At 40.4% G+C, this 25,572-nt stretch overlaps 1 protein-coding gene across 2 annotated transcripts in view; it reads right to left on the reverse strand.

Annotated features, from left to right (window-relative positions):
• The window catches only part of LOC148041291 (uncharacterized), a 164,133-nt gene that overhangs the window by 78,668 nt on the left and 59,893 nt on the right, over nucleotides 1-25,572 (reverse strand). For both annotated transcript variants that reach the window (XM_087678866.1, XM_087678864.1), the window contains exons 6-12: nucleotides 13,389-13,457; nucleotides 13,141-13,311; nucleotides 12,980-13,045; nucleotides 1,705-1,773; nucleotides 1,464-1,628; nucleotides 1,270-1,340; nucleotides 749-1,003 (exon numbers count right to left, since the gene is read on the reverse strand). In XM_087678866.1, the coding sequence (XP_087534992.1) occupies nucleotides 749-1,003; nucleotides 1,270-1,340; nucleotides 1,464-1,628; nucleotides 1,705-1,773; nucleotides 12,980-13,045; nucleotides 13,141-13,311; nucleotides 13,389-13,457 (866 nt within the window). The remainder of the gene's footprint in view (nucleotides 1-748; nucleotides 1,004-1,269; nucleotides 1,341-1,463; nucleotides 1,629-1,704; nucleotides 1,774-12,979; nucleotides 13,046-13,140; nucleotides 13,312-13,388; nucleotides 13,458-25,572) is intronic.

Raw genomic sequence — 25,572 nt, forward strand, 5'->3', positions numbered from 1 at the left:
GGCTGGAACGCCATGGAATTATACTTGAGTCACCATTGACAAGATGTCCAAGAGAAATTAGAAGTTTAATTAGGCAATCAAATTACAAGTAAGTCACATTGACTAGAAGCCTATATAATGAGGGGTTTCAAAAAGTGAAACCACATGCTCATGATCTAAAAAGCAAACCATTAACTGATAAAGCTATACAATAAAGCTCTCTAAAATCTAAATTCGGTGACTCTTAAAATTCAAGATGTTACTGTTTTTTAAGTTGTTCAAATGGAAATTATGTTCCCATCAAAGGCTCCAAAATTTTGTAAGAAACAATGTTGACTTGGATTGCAAACTCAAATTCTTAACCATTTGAGAGATTTTTGAAGTAGATGGTTTAAAAGTTTCTTTCTCTAGAAAAGTGACACGTGGCATCTAGAATAAGACATGTATCATTTTGTAGAGACCAATGTCCCTACTAGACTTATCATTTTTAACAAACACTTGTCATTTGTAACCTCTACTTTCCACTTTTGAACACCCAAGCCCCACACCTATATAGAAGGTCTCTCTCTTGATTTACTTTAACAAACCCGTATGCTTGACTGCATCCATGCGACATGCATTTTTCCAGAACAAAAAAGTACAACCATGATGACAGCACTATGTTTAAGGTCAAATAAATCAGACAAGCATATACAAAGAAATTACATTAGATCTGTTCTCATGTGACTGCAGCTCCGACAAAATATCAAATGAGAAAAGGAAAATGCACCTGTCTTGATCTTTTTCACTGTCTCTATAGCCATAACCTGCAAGAACATGCTCTGATACAAGGGGGCCACTAGATGCACGGCGACCCATTCTATAGAGTGGTGAAAAGTTTTTTTCTTCCATCTTTGGAGCTACTAAATCCCTTTTCACAGGCCCTTTCTCTTCTGATCTCAAATCTTCTCGGCCATCTGGCACTGCAGCTTGCTGTTCGATGTTGACTTGGAGATCTCCATCCTCATGAGAATGCAAGTACGTTCTGCAAAATTTTCCACGTAAAGATAAATCAACAGTGCAACACTGAAATTCTGAATTTTACTGGCAAGATTAAAGATCACTTCAAATACCAGGACATTTGACATCTTACAACACAGCAGAATCATTAAACAGCCTTGCTATCAGAAATTCATAATGTTAATCACACAGGAACTCCTAAACATTCAGCAAACAAGATGAACTTGTGTGGTTTGAAGCATCCCATAATTCCTTCAACAATGATAAGTGCAATAATAGCTCAGAATTTACTTGCAAGTGTCTGCAATAGCTGGAGGACAAGGCAAAGGCCCTGATCGAACCCTTGTAATTTGCCCGCTAGCCTGCAGATGTAGCAAAATACAGACCATAAAACTTTTCTCTAAAACGTTCTTTGCTTTAGTTAATCTGTTTCACATACTCTATCTTCAAACCATCTGTTACAGGGAACCTACACAGCTACTCACATCAGTGGCAATCTCTGCAATTAGAGAATGTATTGTGACAGGTATATAGGGTTCATCAGGGCTGCCCTGTGAGAAACTTGGTGATGGAGAAGATTGTAGTTCCCCTGAAGTATCTAGCTGTTCCACCTCCTCTTTATTAACATAGCAACCATCATCATCCTGCATCTGTTAACTAAAAATAGTGAAAAACAAAGGTAGCATACATCAGTAAAGCTATTGTGCATCAATCTAACAGCCTTACTTTTGCTGCCTGCACTTTCAAATCTTCTATATCAAAGTTCCAGCTGCTTACACCTCGCTTGTATTCTGACTGCACAAACGACAAATTTGAAATGTCAATATTCCATTGCGTTACCATTGAACATAACACATTCATCCACAGCTAAATAACTCCATGAAATTAAGTCAAGACCCAGACTGCACACCTTATCCTCAGAAAGAGACAAGATCATGATTGCACAGCTTACCACCATAAAAGAGACAATATCAGAGTAAGCAAATGCATCATAAGATTGCTTTTGGGACCTACAAATTAGAATTTGGCATTCTCTCAGCTTCAAATGCCTTTGGCATCATGACCCAAAGGGCATAAATCTGAGCAAATGAGTTCAGTGTCTCCTTTAATTGCTTCTTGCTTATTTGCTCTTGCTTGGTTTTCATTTGGGCAAGCTCAGGACCCCTCACTCTTCACGGCTCCTATCAGCATGGAACAAAGATGTCCAGACCAAGTTCACAAGACAGCCAGATGAGCAGGTAGGAGTACAGCCATACAAGTACGCACGAGAATGGCATTGAACATCGGCTAGAGGTAGTGTTGATGTGGCCCCAGCACGCCAAAGTGTGACCAAGGGTCAAAGTATGTAACTGAGGCCAAGAAGGTGGCATGTGGACCAAGATGTGGATTTGTTGAGCATTGTTTTTCCATTGGACAGTGTGCTATTCCTCCACAAGGAGGTCATGGTCAAAGGCAAGCTCTAGTTTAGCCACCACCCCAAAAAACAGCTGCACAAAAGGCTTAGGACACTAGGGATGCCCAAGCATTGTCACTTATTGCATTGGCAATTCATCGGTCTATAATCCCACATATTCGCTCTGCAACTACTTCATAAGTAGAATGGCTTACACTCAAGCATGTGCTTGCTGGAAAAAATGATACTCGCATTTCTTTCTTAAAAAAGGAGCTTGAAAATGTGAAGATGGAAGAAGGTGATGCCATGCAGGATCATCTTAATAAAATTCAAGACTTGCACGAGCAGTTAAAGAATATAGATGAGTATTATTCCGATGCTCATATGATCTTTACTACTATGAATTCTTTGCTACCTTCTTAATTGGCCTTTCACACAGCATTGAATCTCACAATGCGAATTTCTTCACAGCCACTTACCTTTCTTCCATTGGTTAGTTGTTGCTATAAGAAGAGCAAACAAGGAAAAATAGTGGGATGGATATTGTAGACTTTGAACATGCTTTCATGGCAAGACAAAAGGGCAAGGCAATCATCCCAAGAATACTCCACAAAGTTCTCGAAGTTCAAGAACTTCACAAAATAACAAGTAGGGTGGCATACAAGCCAAGAAGGGCAAGTGCCATTATTGTAAAAAACCAGGTCATTACATCACAAAATGCAAGAAACGCATTGCCAAGGAGAAAAAGGAGTCTAGGATATCTGTTTCATATGCACCTTCTGTTGCTACTATTATAGAGTCTGCGTTGTTCATTGTTGACTATGATTACAGTTTTTACACTTGCAATTATGATTCTTCTTGGACAGATAGAGAATTCAGCTCTACAGAGGATGCCAACACTTGGTTTTTTGACAGTGGTGCTTCTACGCAAATTACATCCTGTAGGGATTTGTTTACCTCTGTTGTTGCAGCTCCTCTTGGCAAATCAATGCAATGTACCAACAATGCGTCTTATCATGTTAGAGGTGTTGGAGAGATTGTCTTGAAAGCCATTGATGGCTCTACTCTCCGTTTGCAGGATGCAATATATGTGCAAGGAATAAAGAAGAATTTACTGCCTATTTCTTCTTTAGCAAAGTGTGGAATGCAAGTCACATTTGATGATGATAAATGCATGGTTAGGGAGAAGGAATTCTTGACTTTGGTACTTACTAGCACATTATATCATGGACTTTATGAGTTAGATACTCATTTGATTGATCAATCAGTATATTTAGCATTTACTATTACTCCTGCTTTATCACAAGCAGAGTTATGGCATGCTCATATGAAGCATGTTAACTATGGCAGTTTGATGCTTGTACAGCATACTTAGATATTGCAAGGCTTACCTCTCTTAGAGAGATCTCCTAAGCACATTTTTTAGGGATGCATTTTTGAAAAATGCATCGATTTTCTTTCCTTGTGATCTTGCTTTTAGAGCTACGGCTAGGTTGCAACTTGTGGATTTGAATGTGTGTGGACCCACACGGACAAAGTCATTGGGTGGATGTTATTGTTTCATCACCTTCATTGATGGCTTTACTCGTTTTTATTGGGTCTATTCATTAGTAAAAAACTCAAAAGTATAAAAAAACATTTTTGGCTTTTACTGCACTTGTGGAAAATCAATCTTGCTATTAGATTAAGACTCTCCATTCGGACCAAGGGGGGGAATACATGTCTTCCGTGCTAAATAAATTTTTGAAGCAAAAAGGGATTGCACATCAATATACTACTGCACATACTCCACAACAGAATGGGGTTGCAGAAAGGAAGAATCAGTCACTCATGGAGATGGCCAAATGCATCCTAAAAGCTAAAAAATTACCACATGGGTTTTGAATGAAAGTAGTTATGTGTGCTTGTCATGTTTTGAATAGGTGCCCTACAAAGGCATTGAAAAATATAATGCCTTTTGAGGCTTGGAACAAATTTGTGGGATACAGTAGTAAAAGCAATGGAAACAAATTATATGATCCTATTTGCAAGAAAGTTTTTGTCAATAGAGATGTGAGTTTTTATGAAAAATCAAAATTATCTCTTGCTGGTTATGATACATATCAAGTTGCAAATGATGTGCTTGAAGGGCCACTGCCTATTTCTTTTGGTGATATAGCTAGAGCTTCATTAAATGAACAAATTGTTCAGCCAACTACTCCATTAAAAAAATGCAGAAATTCAGCCTATGGCTGATCTGAATATTCAGCATAATACTACACTTGAGGTTCATCAAGAGCATGTGCACAAACAGGAGGTTAGACAAATAACTAGATGGTAGTTGCAGACTCTACAAAACAGTCATTTGGATGCTCCTTTGCTGGTCGTACTCGAAGACAAGCACATGCATGATCATGCTAATACTATGGAGTTTGTTATGGCAGCAAACACACTTGATGATGATGAGCATGCTTCTTTTGAAGATGCACAGCAAAGTGTGCATTGGATATCAGCAATGCAAGCTGAATTTGATTCTATCATGAGGAATCAAACATGGGATTTAGTTACATTGTCTGTTGGAAAGAAAGCCATTGCTACTAAATGGGTCTGTAAGCGGAAACAAAAGGCAAATAGATCCATTGATAAGTACAAGGCCAGGTTAGAAGCAAAAGGCTATGCACAAAAGAAAGGCATTGATTGTGCGGAGACATTTGCTCCTACATCCCGTATGACTACTATCAGGTGTATGGTTGCATTGGCTGCCCATTATGGTTGTGCACCAACTTGACATTACAACTGCATTCTTACATGGGGAACTTCAAGAAGAAGTGTATGTTCAACAGCCCAAGGGTTTTACAGTTGAAGAATCCAAACACTTGGTATGCAAGCTGAGAAAGGCTTTCTATGGTTTAAAGCAAGCTTCACCAGCTTGATATGCCAAAATTGACGCCTTTTTACTCAATCAAGGGTTCATTAATATCCCATCAGAGTCTACTCTTTACGCATGCAAAAAGGGGGGATCCTTGCTGGTCATTTGTCTTTATGTGGATGATATTCTGCTCACATGACACATACTGATCAAATTTCAGTATTTAAGAAAAATTTGCAGCAAACTTTTGAAATGTTAAGACTTGGGAAATTTGCATTACTATTTAGGCATTCAATTTATTCATAATACTAGAAGCATTGGATTGTCACAATCTAGATATATTGGTAAACTCCTTGAGAGATTTGGCTTCCAGGATTGGAAGCCCGTAAGTACACCAATGAAGAATGGACTTAAGTTGTCTTCGCATGATGACAGTGACATGTTTGACATTCATACATATACTCTAGCAATTGGATGACTCATTTATTTATGCAACAAAAGGCCAGATATTCAATTTGCAGTCTCATCCCTAAGCAGATATATGCACAGCCCACGCAAGTCACATTGCCAAGCTGTGACGTATGTTTTTCATTACTTGCAGGGCACTAGGACTCTTGGATTGCTTTATGCCAAGGGAAGGCTGTTGCAATTACATGCTTACAATGATTCTAATTGGGCTAGAGATTTTGATTCTTGTCACTCTAAAAGTGGAAATTGTTTCTTTCTTGGCTCTTCGTACGTTTCTTGGCTTACCAAGAAACAATCCGTTGTTGCCACTTCGTCTTGTGAAGCTGAATACAAGGCAACTTTCACTACTACAGTTGAATGCCCATGGCTGAGACGTTTGTTGATTGATCTTGATGTGTCTATCACGGACCCTACTCCTTTGTTTACTAACAATCAGAGTGCCATTGAAATGGCACAGAACCCAGTGTTTCATGCGTGCACAAAAACAACAAAGATACATTATCACTTTTCATAGAGAGGCTACATGCAAGGGATATCAACCTTGTCTATTTTCCTACCAACAACAACGTGGCAGACATCTTCACCAAAGCACTTTCTCGCGACAAATTTGAAGCATTTTGCAATGCTTTAAATTTGATCTCCTTTGGTGGATGATCCTTGTATGTTGATCACTTTTCACTCTGGGGTTTGTTGGGTTTTACTCACGCCTATGCTCACATAGGAGTGTCAGTGATCCGTAGGCAAATTTTTTATCTCCATAAGAGAGGTTTTTTTCCCTAGTCATATTGCTCCTTATTTGTGCATTTATGTTAAACAGTTTGGTCATTTATCAAACATTACACACTTTCGTATGTGAACGGACCTTAAGGCATTTACACAATCCTAAAGTCTAAGGGTTGTACTTTTGTACTTTGTCTTACACACTTTGAATCTAATCGTGTGTTCAACTATGCCTACACTCTCACTCTCTCTATTGTCCACACTCTGTAGGCTGAGCTAATAGCTGCCATCTCCCATTTAACAATACCATATTTTCAATACTCCACTACACCAAGAGATAAAGGTTGTTCAACTCGTTCAGCTTCACAATTCACTCCATTGTGAGATAGTGGATATTCACCACCACCTTCACCCTGATAGTTGGCTCCACAAAGAGAGAAACCTCTCACCCAACAATGGCTCCATAGAAGTTGCACATTCCACTCCTCATATCGCTCCATGGACACGGACTCCAATGAGGGCATCAAGGAGATCATATGTGATACCCATGGGCCCTACCTTCCATCCCTCCTCTATTCAGTTTTGGGAGGCCACCTCTAGAAGCTATTTGGCTTTGGGAGGCCACCTCTAGAAGCCTTAAATCCCTTCTCTAGCAACACCAATGGTCCTTTCTTCATCATCTGAGACCATGATTCATGAGTTTCTAGATCCCTCTCTCCTTTAGAGGGCAAGATAAAGGGGGCTTCACAGGGGAGAAGAAAGAATATGTGCAAGTCTTATCTTGCATTGTTAAGGTAGTCGATGTTTGGTCTTGACATTTTAATCCTTTCAATAGTGTGGTCAGCCTTGAGCTGCCCTTTTGCCTATTGGCTACGAAAGGTCTAAAGGCTAGATTGGAGCCTTGGATGCTTCAATTGTGACTTGATGGTTGTGCCTTTGCATCTTGCCTAACATATAGACAGGAATAGTGTCTTTTGTCTCAAGGCCTCGGATCAGGCCTGCCTTCATATTCTTACCAACATGGAGACATGAAGCTAGTGGCTTCTCTCCCGACATCAGGTTTTGAGCACCATCAAATCACCTTGTCTACATGAGCGGCATGCTTATTGCCATCTAGAGCTGATCTACTGCCACCCACCTCAGATCGAGCTACCGCCCTATTCAGTTGCCTAATGCCCAAACACCATGTTGAGCAGTTAGCTGCAAGCACATCCAACAATTCATCTACTCTTTCCAACAATTCACCAACTCTACCTCCAACTGCTCCTCCCACTCCAAATAGTTGAGATGTGATGGAACAGGTCTCCAGGCACATGCATCGATCACACTTCTGTCCAAAAGACAGGTCATTCCGCACATAACATGCAAAAGCACCTTGAGATTGAGCATATTAAAGAGGTAGATTTCATGCATAAATCACAAGATTCAAGGCCAATTGGGAAACATTCATGAAACCATTCCAAACACATCTCTTGTGTCTACTATTTTAACTAGTTTGTTGAAACCCTATCAAAGGTTTGCAACAACTCTTCGATTGTTGGCCAAGCGTGATGCTAATATGTACTCATTTGATGAGAATGCATCCTTGCTATTGCAAACAAGGCAATCTCGAGTTAAGTGCTTGTTGAGCATGGTTATGGGAGATCAACCATTCGCAGCCAGCCATAAAGGCAAAGGCAGGTCATGGCAGCCATCTAGTCATAAAGCAAAGGACAAGGAAGCCCCATCTTCCAAGTCTGATGGACCAGAGCACATATGCTACCGCCAAAATATTGGTTAGATGCTGTAGTGTGCTCAGCATATATTTGTAGTCGTTACCCCACCAAAGCAAACATGTTCACACATGCCTATGCTTTAGTGCAGTAAACATGTCCACACAAGCTTCAAGACAAAGCTGTCAAATGCATATTCATTGGATACAGTGCTATAAGTAAAGGGTACCTCTTGTACCAGCCTTCCATTTGTAAGACCATTGTGAATCCAGATGTGGTATTTACTGAACACACAGATGAGTAATTTATGAAATGCAGATACAGCCAATTGTGGGTCCCATTAACATGTTTGACACTTTGTTATCTTTGTTTCAAAATGTAGCACCAGACTTTGGTCATATTCAGCGGCCTATTGAGGCCTTACAATAGCAAAACCAGTAGCCTTTGCATCTTGATCAGCTAGATTTTCAGCCCTTAGATTCGGCACCTATTGAGCATGTAGTGACTAATCAGAGAGTTGCTATTTGGAGAGCTAAAATAGTCCCTAGATGGTTGTTAAACACATTATGAGACAGCAAACAGCCCGCTCCACTTCCTACTAGCACTAGAGTAGTCACTTGCCATGCACAATGAGTTGAGAAACCTCTTCTTCTATGTATCCACTTCAGTTACGGTTTCTCATTGACAACCCCAAAAAGGGCCGGTGCCCTCATTCTGGGCAATTTTCAATGGGAACCCACAAAGTGGTGCACCACCCTAGACAGATTAGGCCTATAAATAGGTTGCCCCTCCATTCATTCTACACCACCACCCACACTCTTCCTGACTCCTCCCCCTATCATCAAACACCCTTCCCTTCTCTCTCTCGTCCTTCCAATGCCCTCACACCTGTTCAAGAGGGAATTGCTATTTGTGGTTTGTGGTTGCCTTCCACCATCTTAACCCTCTACTTTGGGCGCCTTGTCCCACACTATCAAGCTTTGCATTTGGAGCTTCCCCTACCTGGTGTCATCATCTCCACCAAAGGCATCAGGAGAAATGACTACTCGAAGACAGCCATTCCCAAAGAGTTACTGGGGAGGAAGAACTTGGTGATGAGGAGGTACCCCCTTTGAGGGTGAAGAGGGAGGAGCCCTGTTATGTTAATAAATGCAACATTAGGGAAAACAACACAAGAGATGACCCTCTGAGGGGGCCTTGGGCGCCCGTACCGTGTTCAAGGGAGCTTATGAAGAAAGTGAGTTAAATTAGCATAACTTACTAAAGATTGACGGCTGGCAGGGGAAGACACGTTTTATTGTTTTTGGTTCCTTCCGCCATCTTCCTAAGCGAGGCTAGGTAGTGAATGAAAGGATCTCTCTTGTCTCAAAGCGCGACATTGGTATTAGAGCTTTTTTTTTGTGATCTAGGGACGAGCGATTTAGTTGCAATTGGAAACGGGTGCCATTGCTATGGGCCGCTCGCAATTGTAGACGAGCCACGCCAATCACCACTCCGACCACATCCCGCCTCAAGCCACTCCGGCCATGTCCTGCCAAGAGACAGGCCAATCATCACTCCGGCCACGTTCCGCCTCAAATTTTCCACGGCCTTATTTCATGTGCCGACAGCCTTGCACCAATGATTTATCAGCTGTCGATATCTGTCCCACCTCTGTAATTAGAGAAGCACTTTTGTTTCTAAATTTCTTACTTTTTCTTTCCAATTCCAGTGTATAGATAGGGGGGAAAGAGAGAGAGGGGATAACCGAAGGCTCTAGTTCCGGGGACCACCCTATGATAGATCCCCATGAAACTGAAATACAAGAAGAACATTGGGAAGAATTTTTTGCTACATAAGAACAATTTGATGATTTAATTGCTCGTGTGCAAGCACAAGGGGTTCAAATGGAGTTGTTAACTCAAGCACTTACCGAAATAAAATCCCAATTAGCCTTATTACTAGAAAGGGATAAAAGCAAAGCAAAGGCCTCAGATATTCCATCTTCATCAAAAGATGTAGATGTGATTATGCGAGACCCAAGGGAACCCCACAAAAAACTGAGGGATAATCCAATGTTAAAGGACATGAAACCCCCTCAGTTCCAAGGGGAGAAAAAAGATAGAAATAAATATACTATCTTTAACTTCCTCCAAAAATGGGAGGATTTGCACAAATTAAAGAATACTCCACCACATCTCCAAGCGCTGGAGGCCAGTTTAACCTTGGGGCCAAAGGCAAAGGTATATAAATGGTGGAGAACTTTAAAGGAGGCAAATAAAATACCTGAAACTTGGGCTCAATTTGAATCGGTCTTTTTGAAAGAATTCCTTCCTAAAAATGAAAGGGAAAGAAATTGGGAAGATTGGGATTTTGTCAGACAAAAAGGAAGACCTTTGCTAACATATCTCAAGGAGTATCGTAAGATAATCCTCAAATTGGAAAAAATAGATGAATTTCAAAAGACAAGAGGATTTATAAGGGGATTAGATAAGGCCTCTAAAAAGGAAGTGAAATGAGTTCACCTAAGACACTTGAAGAGGCAATTGAATTTGCATTAATCAATGAAGATAATACGCATCTAGGTGCACTTACTAGTCTCACCGATACGGAATCCAAGACTAAGGAATTTAAGGCCTCAAAATTTGTAGGCAAATCCAAAAGGAAAATGCCATTCCTTAAGGGTAAGAAACGACCCTTTGAAAAGAAACAATATGTATAGCCGAAGCTAAGTCAAGATGACTTTGATAAGGACAAAAAAAAAAAGGTTGTGTTTCAATTGCCCGTCTCCTAACCATGCTGCTTGGAATTGCCCTCAAAGAAAGAAAGGGGAAGATTAAGGAAAGGATAAGGACAAGGCCAAGGGAAAAGAGAAACAAATCCATGTAGTACAGACCCTGGAATTAAAGGGGTATGAAAGGTATAAATCTTTAGAAGTCTTGCACAAGGATGTATAACACAGGTGTTGTATGTCAACTTCTATGTGGCAACCTACCTTCGGGCCACATGATTTAGTTAGAGTCCATGGATCGATAGGTGGAAAGAGGGTTAGAGTCATGATTGATGACTCTACCACCCACAATTTTATAAGTTATGCACTTGTCAAAAAGTTGAAACTTCCCCAACAAAAGAGTGAGCATCAATACATTGTTCGCATGATGCAAGTTCAGGATAACAAAATATGGGATACAATGGTATCCAATTTGAAAATCGAGATCCAAGGATATAAAGATAAGCTTGATTTCCAGATTATGAATATGGAAAGAGTCAATATCACTTTAGGGAGGGAGTGGCTATGGGGATTGGAACCATCCTTAAAGCTTAGTTATAATCATAATACACTGGAATTTGAAAGGGATGGTAAGACTTTTGTGATTCAAGGTGAACATCAAGTATCTGATAAACCTTTGATGTGTTCCTTTGAAGTTCAGAAGCTGATAAAGAAGGAAGCTTGTGAGGTATATATGTTATGGTCCCTCCCTGTACAGGACACTTTTACTTTTTGTAATATAAAGCAAAAATTTTCTTATGTTTGTGAGTTGAATGTAAATAATGAATTAAGTGGCCTGTTAGATGAATTTAAAGATGTATTTCCATCTGACTTACCTAGTGGCCTTCCACCAGATAGGAATGATGTAAATCACCCAATTGGCATAGATAGAGATACACGCCCTGTTTCTAAACCACCTTACAGGCTAAGTGAAACACAACACCAAGAAGTCGAAAGACAAATCAAGGATTATCTTGATAAGGGGTTTATACAACCCAACAAACATAGTTTAAACCTTAGGAATTAAGGTTTGATAAAACTAAATAGAGACTTATCTATTGACAAATCCTCGTGGCTTATGAAGAAATGATAGGGCCAGTGACGGTGATGTCATGATGCTATGTGCAACAATAGGTCGGCACGTGTCTATGCTTCTATAGGTCAATCGTAAGCAATGTAACAACTTAAGGCAATGAAGTCAAGCAATAAGCCAAGCCCAGTAGTGCATTGGAGGCATCAAGCAGATTAGCTCATTTTCATGGATGGACTTGTGGTACCAGGCATCACAAGTCACAGTGCAAAGGCCGTGATAACCCAAGTGACAAGTGGATACGGCGACTAAAATGCCACGAAAGTCGGACAACATTCAATAGGCAAGTCGCACAGCTTTCAGCAACTAATGACTTGTCAAACACGGAGACTCTCTACAGTAGGAAATAGCTTACAAAGGAAAGCAATCACCAAGTACACCTATTTCCATACATGAGTTACTTCATATGAAAGGTTTTGTTAAAGATTCAGAAGTTAGCATACTTCAAGATGATTGTAGTTCACACCACTTTATCTCAAAGAAACTAATTAAGAGGTTGCAATTAGAAACCACCCCTCCCTTGTGCAAAGTCAAGTCTATTAGACATGACTGTGGTGAACTTGTGGTATATGCATCCCCCCCCCCCCTCAAAACCTTATATTCCCACCAGTGCGCTCTCTCATGGGTGGCCGGAACTCTTACATAGGACTCTCATGCCTAATTTTCAGCTTTGTTGCTGTTTGCATAGACTCCTCTCTAGAGATTATTCTTGCAAGCTCTTGACTCGGTATTTTGATACAGTTTTTGTGTTCCAGTGCTGTTCTCAACGCTCCTATACCTTCTGCATCTTTGGATTTCATACATTATTTGCCTTCTTTCAATATTTGCTGGCCCAACTTGTAGTAGTTTTCCTGGTATGCCTACACCATCAAGTCTTTTTCACGCTTGTCTTGAGAATGCAAAGCCTGAGGTGTGCTATACCAATGAGCAATGCGAAGCATCAATGCACAAGAAAATGCAAATAAGTTTGGACAGTAAAAACTTCAAGCATACGTCCAACCTAACTGTAGACTCTCCTAACCTGAGATCTCTCTTCTTTCTCATCATAAGGCATTTTCTTCTGGGCGAGCCTTTCTGCATCTTTCACCTGTTACTAGAAACCAATAGATTAGATTAGCCAACCTCTAAAAAGAGTGATTAGCCCATACGTCCAACAAAAAAACATTTAAAACACATCCCAACCTTCAGATCTCGAAACCTTTGACCCAGTGGAGCCAATCCATCTAAAACAGTCCGGACTATATGATCAGCTGATCTTGCATGCTTGAAGAAAGAGTGACGCAGCAGTTTATCTGCTGTTGGTCGCTTGGATGGATTTTTCACTAAGCACATGGCAATCATCTCTTTGAAAGACTGCAGTATACATCTCATTAGACAAAAATTGTATTTACAATTAGCTTTAAGAAAGAAAACAATCAAAATAAGATTACCTTTGAGAACCTCTTATCTCTTTCATAGTCCAAGCCAGGCGGAGCATTTTGAAGGGTCATGAGTAAGACCTGTACACACCGTATGTTTACCTGTGAACTTAGAATATATATAGGCTAGCACACTTGTAACTTGAAGAAAATCTTAAGTGACTGCCTGACCATGAATTTTAAGCCAGCCCAACCATAAATTGTTAGATAACCATTTTGGAGAAAAGAAAATGAACATAGAATGATTTAAACATCCAAGACACATAGCCTCCACGTAGAGCCATAAATTGATGCATGCATCTAAAAGTCACCTTGCAACCTAAAAATGAATTTTGATTGCTCAAGTTTATACTGCATAATTCAAACATTAATCCTTGTGATTTAACCATAAAACAAGAGAACCCCGCTTCTCAAAAGGCTCTATTCTTTTCAACCGATTAGTTATCGTCTCTACAAAACATCCTCAGCCAGTCAAACCAGCACTAGAGATACTTTACAGCACTCTGGTTGATCCGCTAACTTTTTATTAATGAAGACTGCCAAATAATACAGAAACATGTCCAAACACATTAAAACCAGTAAAAGCCATGGCAGACAATTAGGAATAGGTACAGGCTGGACAAGAAAATGAGACAATGAGCTTCTACAGCATAGATCCAAAAGAGCTGACTCGTGCACACATTTTATCTCTCAATTTAAATAAAGATCTTAGAACCATCAAAACTGAGAAAACCTCATAATACATGTACAAAACTTGATACATATTATAAGGACTGATTCATCAACACACAAGCTGTTAATCAAAAAAAGGAACTTGGTATCTTCAAGGCTGACTGAAACTGTTACTATGCCAGTCGAGACATTTACTTAAGAATGATCAAAGATTGTGCATCAAGAACTCTTATACGGTCACATAGGCACTTTAGCCTCCAGTTCATGCTAAACTATGTATAATATGCTATGTTATGAGACAATTAAGCATTCTTGCAGAGACAATCGACACACATCCATACTTAGGCAAGAGTGGACCTATCCCTTTGCATTATTATTAATGTTTCTCAAAGCTGCTTGTAAATTCTTGCCAAACTTTAAAAATATGGACAAAAGATCCTACAACAAGACTTCTTCTACCATACCTCCACCCATCTTGGATCATAATTGCTGCAATCTGCTCCAAAACAGCTCACCCAGTCAGTGGCATGCCAATTAAGGCCTGCCTTGCACAGCTACACTTCGTGATCATGTTAAGCCATCTTTTTCTTTTGCCGTATCTTTTTCTTTTTCTTTTCTTCACTTTTATGCGCTCTGCTGCTGCATTTCATTGCTGCACTTGTGGGCCTTGCTTGTTAACACTAAATTAGGGTAATGTTGCAAGGAGTAAATTTTATGCTAGACACTTGGAACATATTTTGACCTTAGAAAACAGAAGCGGCAAAAATGGATATTACAAATTATAAACCAAATTCTCAGAGTGAACCTATCTAGGGCTTCTATACAGGATGTTGGAAAATGATCATGTCTAGGCTCCTAGTCACATAAAGCATGATAGTTTAATTAGTTAGGTCATGGTGTAGTTACTTAAATGGAAACCACACCCACCATTGCATATTGACAGCATTCTAGATTGTGGCAGCTCAGAAGCACTTGTCTTCATTAATTAATCATCGGGCACTACAGTAGGCTGCACTAACTGCAGTGTTCTGTTTAAGATCAAGGACATTCATCAGTTTGTAGACGCTTTGTGGATTTGGATCGGTTCTTCACTTCCTGTTAAACTAGAGCCCCTTCAATGAGTGTCGTTGAATGACTACAATGACCTAATTTGGTTGAAGTGTGGGGCGTGGTGATTAATTCAGTGACAGTTTGCTCCGCTTCTCTTCAGTATGAGGAGGAAGCTGCTTCAGTAAAGCTCTAAAAACAGTCCCAATGAGAAACAACCTTGAAAGCAGTTAGACATTTCAAACAATCAGTTGCACATGGACAGACATAAACTGACTCCTGAGGTTCGACACTAGCTGGATGCAGAGACTCAAATTGAGAATAAAAGGAGCTTACATCTGTTTTCTCATGGAACATGAATGGATAAAATCCCATTCTACTGGAGATCAAATTAAAAAGCGATGGCTGAGGGAAGTTGTATGGGGCCTGCTATAATTTGACCACAAAGCGTTCTACTTAAGGTAGTTGCTTAGAGATCCTGGAAACTTCCAAGCAGATTCCTCAATCAGTTGCCAAATACTTATAAGAATGTAAGGGCTTCATTTAAGGCCAGTTGTTTCTTAAGAGTTCAATAACATTAGTTAGTATTATCAATGGAAGTTGAATTGGATGCATGAAATGTTAAAGAATGCAATCTCAATCAGTTGTTGTTAGGCCCAGAACTGCAACACCTTTATCCTTAGCATAGTAAGATTAAGAGCCTTAGGAGTTAGTATAAACTATTACCAAAAAGTAGCACCTTTTGAGATCAGGAACAGCATTCCATGTTGCTACCTTTTGGGATTTCCATGATTCATGGAATATGGATAATCTGAGAAAAGTCTGTGTGCTGTTCTGTATATTTGTGTTCCTTCTTAGTGCAAGATGTTGGTGGTAAATTTATAAATAATGAATCAGGACTTCAAGTACACCGTTTTCTATCAACCCAAGATGTTCGCGTGCAGTTTGTTTTCAGCATGGTATAACAGGCCAAAACATATAGTGATCCTGCATGTTTCTCATGAGTTTATCATGGGAAAAAGGTCAATCTCTAAAATCCTCCAATAAGAAAGAAAGCAGTTTTTCCCTTCAAGCGCATAAGGTTATGGTAGATAGACATCTGAAGGAGCATTGCCTTGTACGAATGTATGTCAGAAGGGAATTGGTTTCCTACAAGAGTATTGACTAGGTCCAAAGCCAAGCAATTGCGAGAATTACAAGAGCAGTCATGCAAGGACGTTGGAGATGCCTCTTCAGATCACGGAAGTAGTGAACAGTTTCAAGACGTTGAAGAATACCCATTAAGCCAACCGAGAATTTTATTGGACACCTGCATGCAAGTGTTCAAAACCCAATTTGCACCCACATGTGCTTGTAATCTAGGGACAATTTGGGCCTGATGCAACTGGTCATTGGAGACCTACATGCAAGTGTCCAATTCCCAATTTGTGCCTAGATACACATGGGATCAAGGGGCAATTTGAACTTGGTGGTTGCTCGTTATGGAGGAAATCCTAATATTCCAAATGTTATCAATGAATCAGTTTATTCAATTCTTACTTGTACAATAGCTATCATGAGGATGTGAAATTTTAATGCTTTGCTTAGCATTTGATTAAAATCAAATGTGCTAATGCGACTTGCACATGTAAGGTACAAGTTAATTATTTCATAGTGTGGGAACTAAGACCCCAAGATATTAGTTGGTGCCAAAGGCAAAAGTTGTGATAAGTTATGTCTAACAGATACTATGTGATACTAAGTATCAGATTTGCGCCTAGACTTAATTTATTGGCCATTGATGTCAGTGGTGACATTAGACTCTAGGCAATAATTAATTAATCAATGACGGTCTAAGGATCGATAACTGCTCACGGATACTTGGAAGACAAATTAGCCTAGCCAACTTAATTATTGACTTGTAAGTGGTTTTTTTTTACATTTGTATAACTCTTAAATTAATTTTCAATATGAATATTCTAAAAACGAATTTAATAAGTTGGATAATACTGAAAAATGAAATCAAAAGCTTGCCACTTGGCAAAACTTGCCCATGCAAGTGAAAAAGATGCTTTTTAGATGAGAGACACACACACACACACAGAGACTCATTCCAACATTGTGCAAGCTGAGAGAGACAGAGAGAAAACTACCATAGCCACTATAACAATTAACAAGTCATTTCCAACAAGCAAGAGATCCTCTAGGAGCTAGTGACATGCCCTAAAGAGACTACAACAATAGGTGATAGTAGTTTGAGGGCTATTTAGCCAAACAACATCATATTCGGTGTGTTCCATTAGTGGAGATAGCTTTCATGGTTGTCCACACAAGGCAACAACTGATTTCTTTCATTTTTTCACGATAGAAATCTGAATTTTCTCTTCAGCATTCTCTCTCATCCTACAGCTATCACTCACAATCTCAGCAAAATCTGGCCATCTGAGTCATCATAAGTGAAGATTTTGGAAAATCTCTATTGTAAACCCAAACTTACAACAAAAATTAAGATTAAACAGTCACCTCGAGATGTGCGCACAAAATTGAGAACCTAGGACTTGAATTCTAACCACTGAAATTGAGAAATTGTAAGGAGATTCAAGAGGCCAGCTAACCAATACCAAATTTAGGGCTGAATTTGTACTTCAAGGAGCAAGCTAAAGGCCAATCCCCAAGCAAACCAAAGAGCAAATTAGTTTGGAGGCTTATTAGTCAGGTTTGACAACAAAAAGCACTTGGATTAGCAGACGAGATCGGAGAATCTCAATTGTACTCCATCCATTTGCAATAAAAGCTAAAGAAATACCACAAGGGGTAACAATTTTGGGACCAACAAACTGTTCATTGTCCAAGAATAAAATGGTAAAGTGTGCATTTTCAATTTATGTGAATTTTATACTTGCTATAATTAATGTTAAGGTCATTTATCACCCTATTCAAGGAGGAAGGTTGGTTTCAACAAGTGTTTTTAAAATTAATATGAAAAGAAATACCGCAAGGGGCATCAATGTTTTGGGGCTAATCAAATATCAACGTGTCTCAATTTTCTTCACGGCAATCTAGCCCTAAGCTGTAAAGTGTTAAGTTTCCTATTTATCATCTCTTTTGGATAATTGGATGCTCTTTTTCTTCTTTCTCATCTTTGAAGTTGACAAAGACATGCAAGGACTTGACACTAGTAACAGTGAGAAGGTCATATATTGGTATGTGAAGAAAGAAAGTAGTATTTCATGGGATTAAAAGGGAGGAAGCAATCATTGTGAGGTCATTATATGATCGAGAGAGAGCATGGATGTATTATATTTTGCTATGGTGTCAGTTCATTCCTACTTGGGTTTGATGTGTACTCATATAGGTTGAAGTTTATTCACATATTTAGATGGGATGGCATGTTAAGAACCTTGCTCACCCTTATATCATATGCATTCAATCTTCAACAAGGAAACCATAGAGGGGCTTGTCATGTTTTGTAGAGTGGAAAGAGTATAAGGAAAAGTAGAAATCAAACTCTCTTATAAGGCTTAGTGGCTGGTGCTTGATCCAACCTGCAACTAATGTCTAAAGGAGTTCTCTTTGCATTTAAGATGTTAGCCTTTCATCACCTCACAACATTTAATGCTGTTACTGCAGCTTCATCACATCCCCTCAACCAACAGGTGTTCCTTGAGAATAAGACAACTTTCCAAAGGTCATTTCTTACATCCAAATTCCAATGGCAAAAGCAAGGATGCAGATTATATAGGTGATATTAAAACACAAAGTAACAGTTGGTATCAATGTATAAAAAGTTGGCAATTTTAAGGTGGTAACACTTTTTTGAAGGGCAAATGTAAAAATCGGTGACTATTTAAAGTTGTGGCTGGTCGCTACAATCATCATCATCATTGGGGTTGAAGATCTTGATCAGCAAGCAGGTTACAGTAATTTTGATCTTCTTCATCAGAGATTATGCCTTCTGGTGGAGCAGTGGAGTGTTACCAATGACCTGGAGTATTTGTTGATCGATATATACTAGAGCATTGTGGCTTGATCATGGTTTAAGACAGGTGAAGTCCGGTTCATAGCAAATTGTGGCTCGAGTAGAAGACTTGTCTCAGATAGAACAATGAGGCAGCTTCAAGAATTCAATCGGTATCAAAGCCAACTCTCGATGGCCAGGTGTAGAGGTATTGGAATCAAAGGATTCCATAATTTTCGCTTCTTCTCTACATTCATAGTGCAAGATTTACTTACTTTTCAAAAGAAGAACTCATGATGCAAGTGGAGGCAATGCACATGGAGCCAACGGTGCTACACGAGCTTAGTATTATTTGAGCCCAAATGAATTCTTCCTAATTGACGATCTCCAAGCCTCAACGGGAGGTCAACCATGTAGGGTAGCACCTAGAGTGAAGGTTGGATTGACTAGAAATGATTGTTGGTCCCATATTTAGTGAATGAGGATTTCAGCACTACAAGCACTCATCTTGGCACCAAGCCACCCAACACCAAGAGATCTGGTATCAATTCAGCAGATGAGGAGTTTGATGCTACAAGCACTCATCTTGGCACCAAGTCACCCGACACCAAGAGATCTAGTATCACTCATCTTGTTTCTCCACCATGTATGGAGGACCAGCTCAAGCAAAGATGGTGAGCAAGCTACTTCTTCTCATATTTCAACATCTCTCATTCTTTCCACTTCTTTTCCATGAGGCACTTTTGGCCACCCCAAGCATCCTTCTACGCCTTCTTACAATCATTCTCACCTTGGGCAAGAGAAGCTGCTTCCTCAATGCCCATTTCCTAATGGACACCCTAATCATTCAATGGGGGCTCCAAGCCTCTGATGCAAAAAGAATAGATGGCAAAGAATTGGTCATTCTGAAGTTCAACTATAAGTAGAACATGAAGGTTGTCTATGCTGAGGTGGATTGTGCCCTTTTGTCCATGTGGCAAACAAAGGGTTATAAAATTCTTCATGAGCAAAAGAGTTTCCAAGCTATAGCAGGTCCATGGTGTTAAAGTTTAGCATTCCCTGGACACACAAAGTTTCAGGTCTGAGTAGTTTTGCAGCAGTCTCTCCAGGCAGCCCACGTAGATTCAGTCCATACAGCAGGCGTCAGGGAGCGTAGGTGCCACATGGCACAATCAGCCAGTTTGCTGCAGTCAAACAGTGCAGTCAGACTGCTGCTGTCCAGTCAGCTGCATTGACCTGCATTATTTTTGGCATTTTTTCTGACCTAATTATTGGCCTAATTTCAGCAGTCTCCAACAGTTGTTTTCATAGATTTCAAGCTGCAAACCGTGGAGACTGCCCTCGGGGCTGACGGAGACTGAGATCTTCGAGGTGGAGATATACGCAAATATTCTCTCTACACCCGTGCATATTTCTGCATCCTTATACAGCATTCTTCACTCCAGAGTTTCTGCATTTCATTGTCTCTTTCTCTCTCTCTCTTCTTTCTCTGTTCACTCGTTGTCTTAGTCATTTGCTTCCGCATTGCTTCACTCTAACATGGTATCAGAGCATTGAAGGACTGACCTAGGGTGGACCCATCTCAAGAGGAGATTTCAGTGCGACACAAGGCTGCATTTTCAACGTTCCAGTACGAGCAGGAGGGCTGCACATTAGAACAAAGCTGAGACGAGTGTGGGCATGGGCATGCAAGAAAGGAGAAGATTTACTACAGCTGCTGCTGGTTTTTACAGTTAAAGAAGGAAGAAGGCTGCATCAAATCGAAAACTCGATGGCGAGAATTACAGCATCTACCGGGTGATGCTTGCCATTCTCGAGTCTTATGATTTGACGGAGCTTGTTACGGAGGCTCTTCATCATCCTTCCCGAGACGAGTCCAGACTCTCTTCCAGTCATAAGGTGGAGTTGGCAAAGGCTCAAGTACATTGGGCTAAACTCAATGCTCACATTCGCTCATTTTTATCTCTCTCGTGTACTACAATTGTTCTCTCTCATATTAAGCATTTAATGGCGTCCCAAGAGATATGGTTGGAGCTTGATCAAATGTACAATCAGATGACTGTCATGAAGCGAGTTTCTTTGGAAATGGAAATGCGGACCATGAGTTTCAACAGTCATCTTCTATGCGGGAGCATATCAACAAGCTGAGGCAACTTCAGATACAGGTTCAAAATACAAGGACAATGATCACTTCTGAACACATGGCAATAACTCTTCTTTCACAATTACTGACCCATTTTAGTGGTTTTTATTCTGCCTTGATTGCTTCAAAGCGGTAAAGGCGGTCTAAGACTCTTCAGTGGGAATAGTTGGTTCCTATGGTCTTGGACCAAGAGAAGCAATTGAAAGGGACTAATGCTTCTAAATCTGAGACCTAGGTTGGTCAGTCCTCTCAGAAGAAGAGAAAGGACCAAAAGAAGGAGGACAAATCTAAGAAGAACAAAGAAAATGAGTCTACTTGTCACATTTGTGGCAAAATAAGTCACTTGAAGAAGGATTGCCTCAACAACGAGAAGAAGAAGGGGAAGGAGAACAATGAGAAATCTTCAAAGGATTCCGGAGCGGTGGTGGCTGCCCCCTCATCAGCTGCTTTCCTCCACTTCGAGGTGATTAAGGAACCCTTGACAGCTTTTGATGCTGTGTTGACGGCCCCATACACTCGACAATGGATTGTTGGCAATGATGCCTACTAGCAATTGACTCCTTCAATACGTATTGCTCATTTGCGGCCTTCGCATGGACAGATTCTCATTGGTGACAATTCGTCTATTCCTATACAAGGACAGGGCAACATATATCTTATTCCAAATGGACGTGGTGGTGCCCATACCTCCGAGGGTACTTTATGTGCCAACCTTTGGGTACCATCTACTTTCGGTGCACAAGATTTGTGCCCTTAGTATTTTGGTCGAATCTGATGAAAATTCTTTACGGATTCTTGATTGAGAATCAAGACAGGTTCTTTCTTCCGGTTATGAGGAGAATGGAGTCTAAAAGTTGCAGTCTTCTTCTACCTTGGCTTCTCTTCTTCTTACCTCTCAAACTCAGTCCGAGCCTTGGCATGCTCAGTTTGGCCATCTCAATTATGATTACCTTTGTAAGGCATGCAAGGGACAGCTTATTCATGGTTTGCCAGATATTGTGGTGAGTCAATGGCCTTGTGTATCCTACATCCGTGGAAAGCAAGCTCGTGATGGTGTTCCCAGCAAGGATTTGAGGCAGTCTTCAACACCCTTGGAGCCTGTTTCTACCGATCTTTGTGGGCCAATGAGGGCGGAGTTTGTCACAAGACTGTGACAACTATTACCTTTTTGTTGATTTCTTTATTACATATTTTATTTGGTTTTTCTTTTTGGAAGGATCCCTCTTGAAATTGCCTGAGTTGCATGGCCAGTATGTGGAACGGACAGGAATGTCTAGTGAGTCAAGACTGGACAGTTAAGGTCTAGTATAAGTCTAGAAGAGACTGATGGCACTATAGATTGACAAGCCTGGAAGAGACTTGTGAAAGTATATATGGACAAGTGTGTTGAAGAACTAGCCTGGAAGAGACTAGTTCAAAGTGAAGATGGACAAATCTTCAAGAGATTAGTCCATGTGGGGTCATCAGTGGAAATTCACTTTCAGTTGAGCTACATTACAAATTTGGATGTAGCCATAGTCTGCAAAGATGGTCAGAAGACTAGTGGGGATGCAATGGAAGCAACTCCTAAAATTTAGGGAGTTACTATTTTTGGACCCCAGAATCTGTTCGCGTCATTATCTTCGTTTTTGCACGAGGATCAATCCTCTGGTCTGTGCCGGGGTCAAATTCTGCACCGAGCACGGAGAATTTTAGACCGGAAGGCTGGAACGGGAAATATCTCCCAGTGCTGCCACTTGGCACAAGTTGGTGCACTTACCTCTTTAAAGAGGGCTGGCGTGCAGTTTTTTTTATGGTTAGGGGCTCATTTGTGAGAGGAGAGATGGATTGCTGCAGATGGAGAGCTCTTGAGAGCTGGCCTACCTTGTCTATGTAGCACAGAGGGCTGAGCTTGCTTCCTACTCTCTCTTTTTCTCTCCCTGACAGTATGGTTATGCTGCAGAATCAAGGGCCTTTCTTCTGATGTACGTACAGTTGTGTGGAATATGTTGTTTTTGCATGAGGCAAGAGCCTCCTTTCTCCAGGAACAGGAGCAGTTGTTTGCTGCCCACAAGCAGGAACAAGTGAGGGTGGTAACCTCACCAAGCAAGTGTCTGAAATAGCACTAAACTAGAACTGATTCTGGACTGTTCAGAGGGTATTTCAGAGCCCAATTGATGTCAGAATCAAGGGGCACTTGGCACAGATGATGCAGAACAATGCAGGGAACAATATGAGCTGAAAACAGGTTTCAGAACAGGTCTGAACCAGTAATTACAGTGGGCTGAACAGTACAGGGAACAGTATGAGTTGAAAACAGGTCTCAGAACGGGTCTGAACCAGTAATTACAGCAGACTGAAATGGTCAATTCTGCACTCCAACCAGAAGTTTCAAACTTGGGCAGAGTTTCCCCTCCTGATCAACTTGATTTGGGTCAGTAATTGTACTGTTATGCTGTCAAATTTCACCCAGAATAGGTGAAAGACAGCCCATTGTACTTTCTCTCTTTTTAAAAATAAAGAAATACCACAAGGGGCGCCTAACTTAGGGGCCAACAGGGTGTCTATATGGCAACAGGAGCATTCTAGCTTCCTGTTTTTCTTTTTGATTCTGTGTCTTTAAGTTCAGGTAAAGTGGGCGATTGTGAATTGGGTGAAAGCATTTATATATTTTGGTTGTACATTACCGCCCTTCCCAGTGAACAGGCCAGTTTCATAGTCCCTTCGAGAAAGCTTGTACTTCATGCTAATTATGGATGATTACAACAGGATGACATGGGCTTATCCTTTGAAACTAAAGTCGGAGGCTTTCTCCAACTTTAAGGATTGGTTGCTCTTTGAGGAGAACCGATCAGACTGAAAGCTGATCTATTGCAAAACAAAGGACAATCTTGCAGATCTAGTACCATTTCATTCGAGAAAAGATCCTGGATGAGACCATTTCCCTAGTCTATTGCAAGACAAAGGACAATCTTGCATATATGTTTACCAAGGCGCTTCCCCAGGCTTTACTTCGACAGCACTCCAGATCCCTTAGCCTTCTAGCGTGTCCAAGATTTGAGAGGGGGTGTTAGAGTTTAGCATTCCCTGGACACACAATTTCAGATCTAAGCAGTTTTGCAATAGTTTCTCCAGGCAGTCCACGTGGATTCAGTCTATACAGCAAGCATCAGGGAGCGCAGGTCCACGTGGCATAGTTGGCCAATTTGTTGTTGTCTAGTTGGCTGCCTTACCTGCATTATTTTTGGCATTTTTTTGGCCTATTTATTGCCCCTAATTTCAGCAGTCTCCAACAGTTGTTTTCATAGATTTCAAACTACAGACCCTGGAGACTACCCTCGAGGCTGACGAAGACTGAAATCCTCAAGGTGGAGGCATATGCAGATATTATCTTTGCACTCATGTATATTTCTGTATCCTTATACATCATTCTTCACTACAGATTTTCAGTGTTTCACTCTCTTTCTCTCTCTCTCCTCTCTCTATTCACTCTGTCTTGGTCATTCGCTTTCGCATTACTTCACTCTAACACATAGTGGGAGTCATACCTCAAGTCTCATAAAGTGAGCACCTATGCTGTCATGAGGACATTAAATTTTATTGCTTTGCTTAGCCTTTGCTTAAAAGTCACATCAAATGTGCTACTGTGACTTGCACATGTGAGCTACAAGTTAAGACCCTAAGATATCAATTGATGCCAAAGGCAAAAGTTGTAATAAGTTATGTCTGACAGGTACTAGGTAGTACCCAATGTCACATTTCGGCCTAGACCAATTTATTGGTCAATAAGGTCAGTGGTGACATTGGAGACTGGGTATTAATTAATCATGCCCGTCCAAGGGCTAATATAATTGCTCAAGAATACTTGGAAGACAAATTGGCCTAGCCAATCTAATTATTGCTAGTGGAATTATTTTTTTGAAAACTAGAATAGTTATTAAATTAATTTTCAAAATTAATATTCTAAAAATTAATTTAATAAGCTAGATAATGCTAGCAAATGCGATTAGAAGACTGCCACTTGGCAAAACTTGCCCATGCAAGTGGAAAAAACGTTTTGGGGGCTGCTGCAAGTCCATTCCAGACAATCCAAACACATTTTGGTGAAACATTCCTAAACAGGTCAAAAATGTGGAAATGGGAGACCAAAAGCCAAACCCATTCCAAAATGTGAAACATTCCATGCATTTTGATGAAGTGACATGTGGCGTTTCAATTCCCCCAACAAAACGTTTCAGTTAGCATTTCAAGCCACAACAGTGAAAAACGAAACAGCTACTAGAAAATAGTGGAAAACTTTTTCTTCCATTTCATCTCAGCTCTAAGTACCATGGGGGAGGAGAATCATTGTATATCTAGAAAGGTCCCATGGGTCATAATTTGGCCTTCCGTGGACGATAATAAACTACTCTACTCTC

Source organism: Lygodium microphyllum, chromosome 1 (genome assembly GCF_053477565.2).
Source record: "Lygodium microphyllum isolate KBCC chromosome 1, Lygodium_microphyllum_v1.1.10, whole genome shotgun sequence".
NCBI lineage: Eukaryota > Viridiplantae > Streptophyta > Polypodiopsida > Schizaeales > Lygodiaceae > Lygodium > Lygodium microphyllum.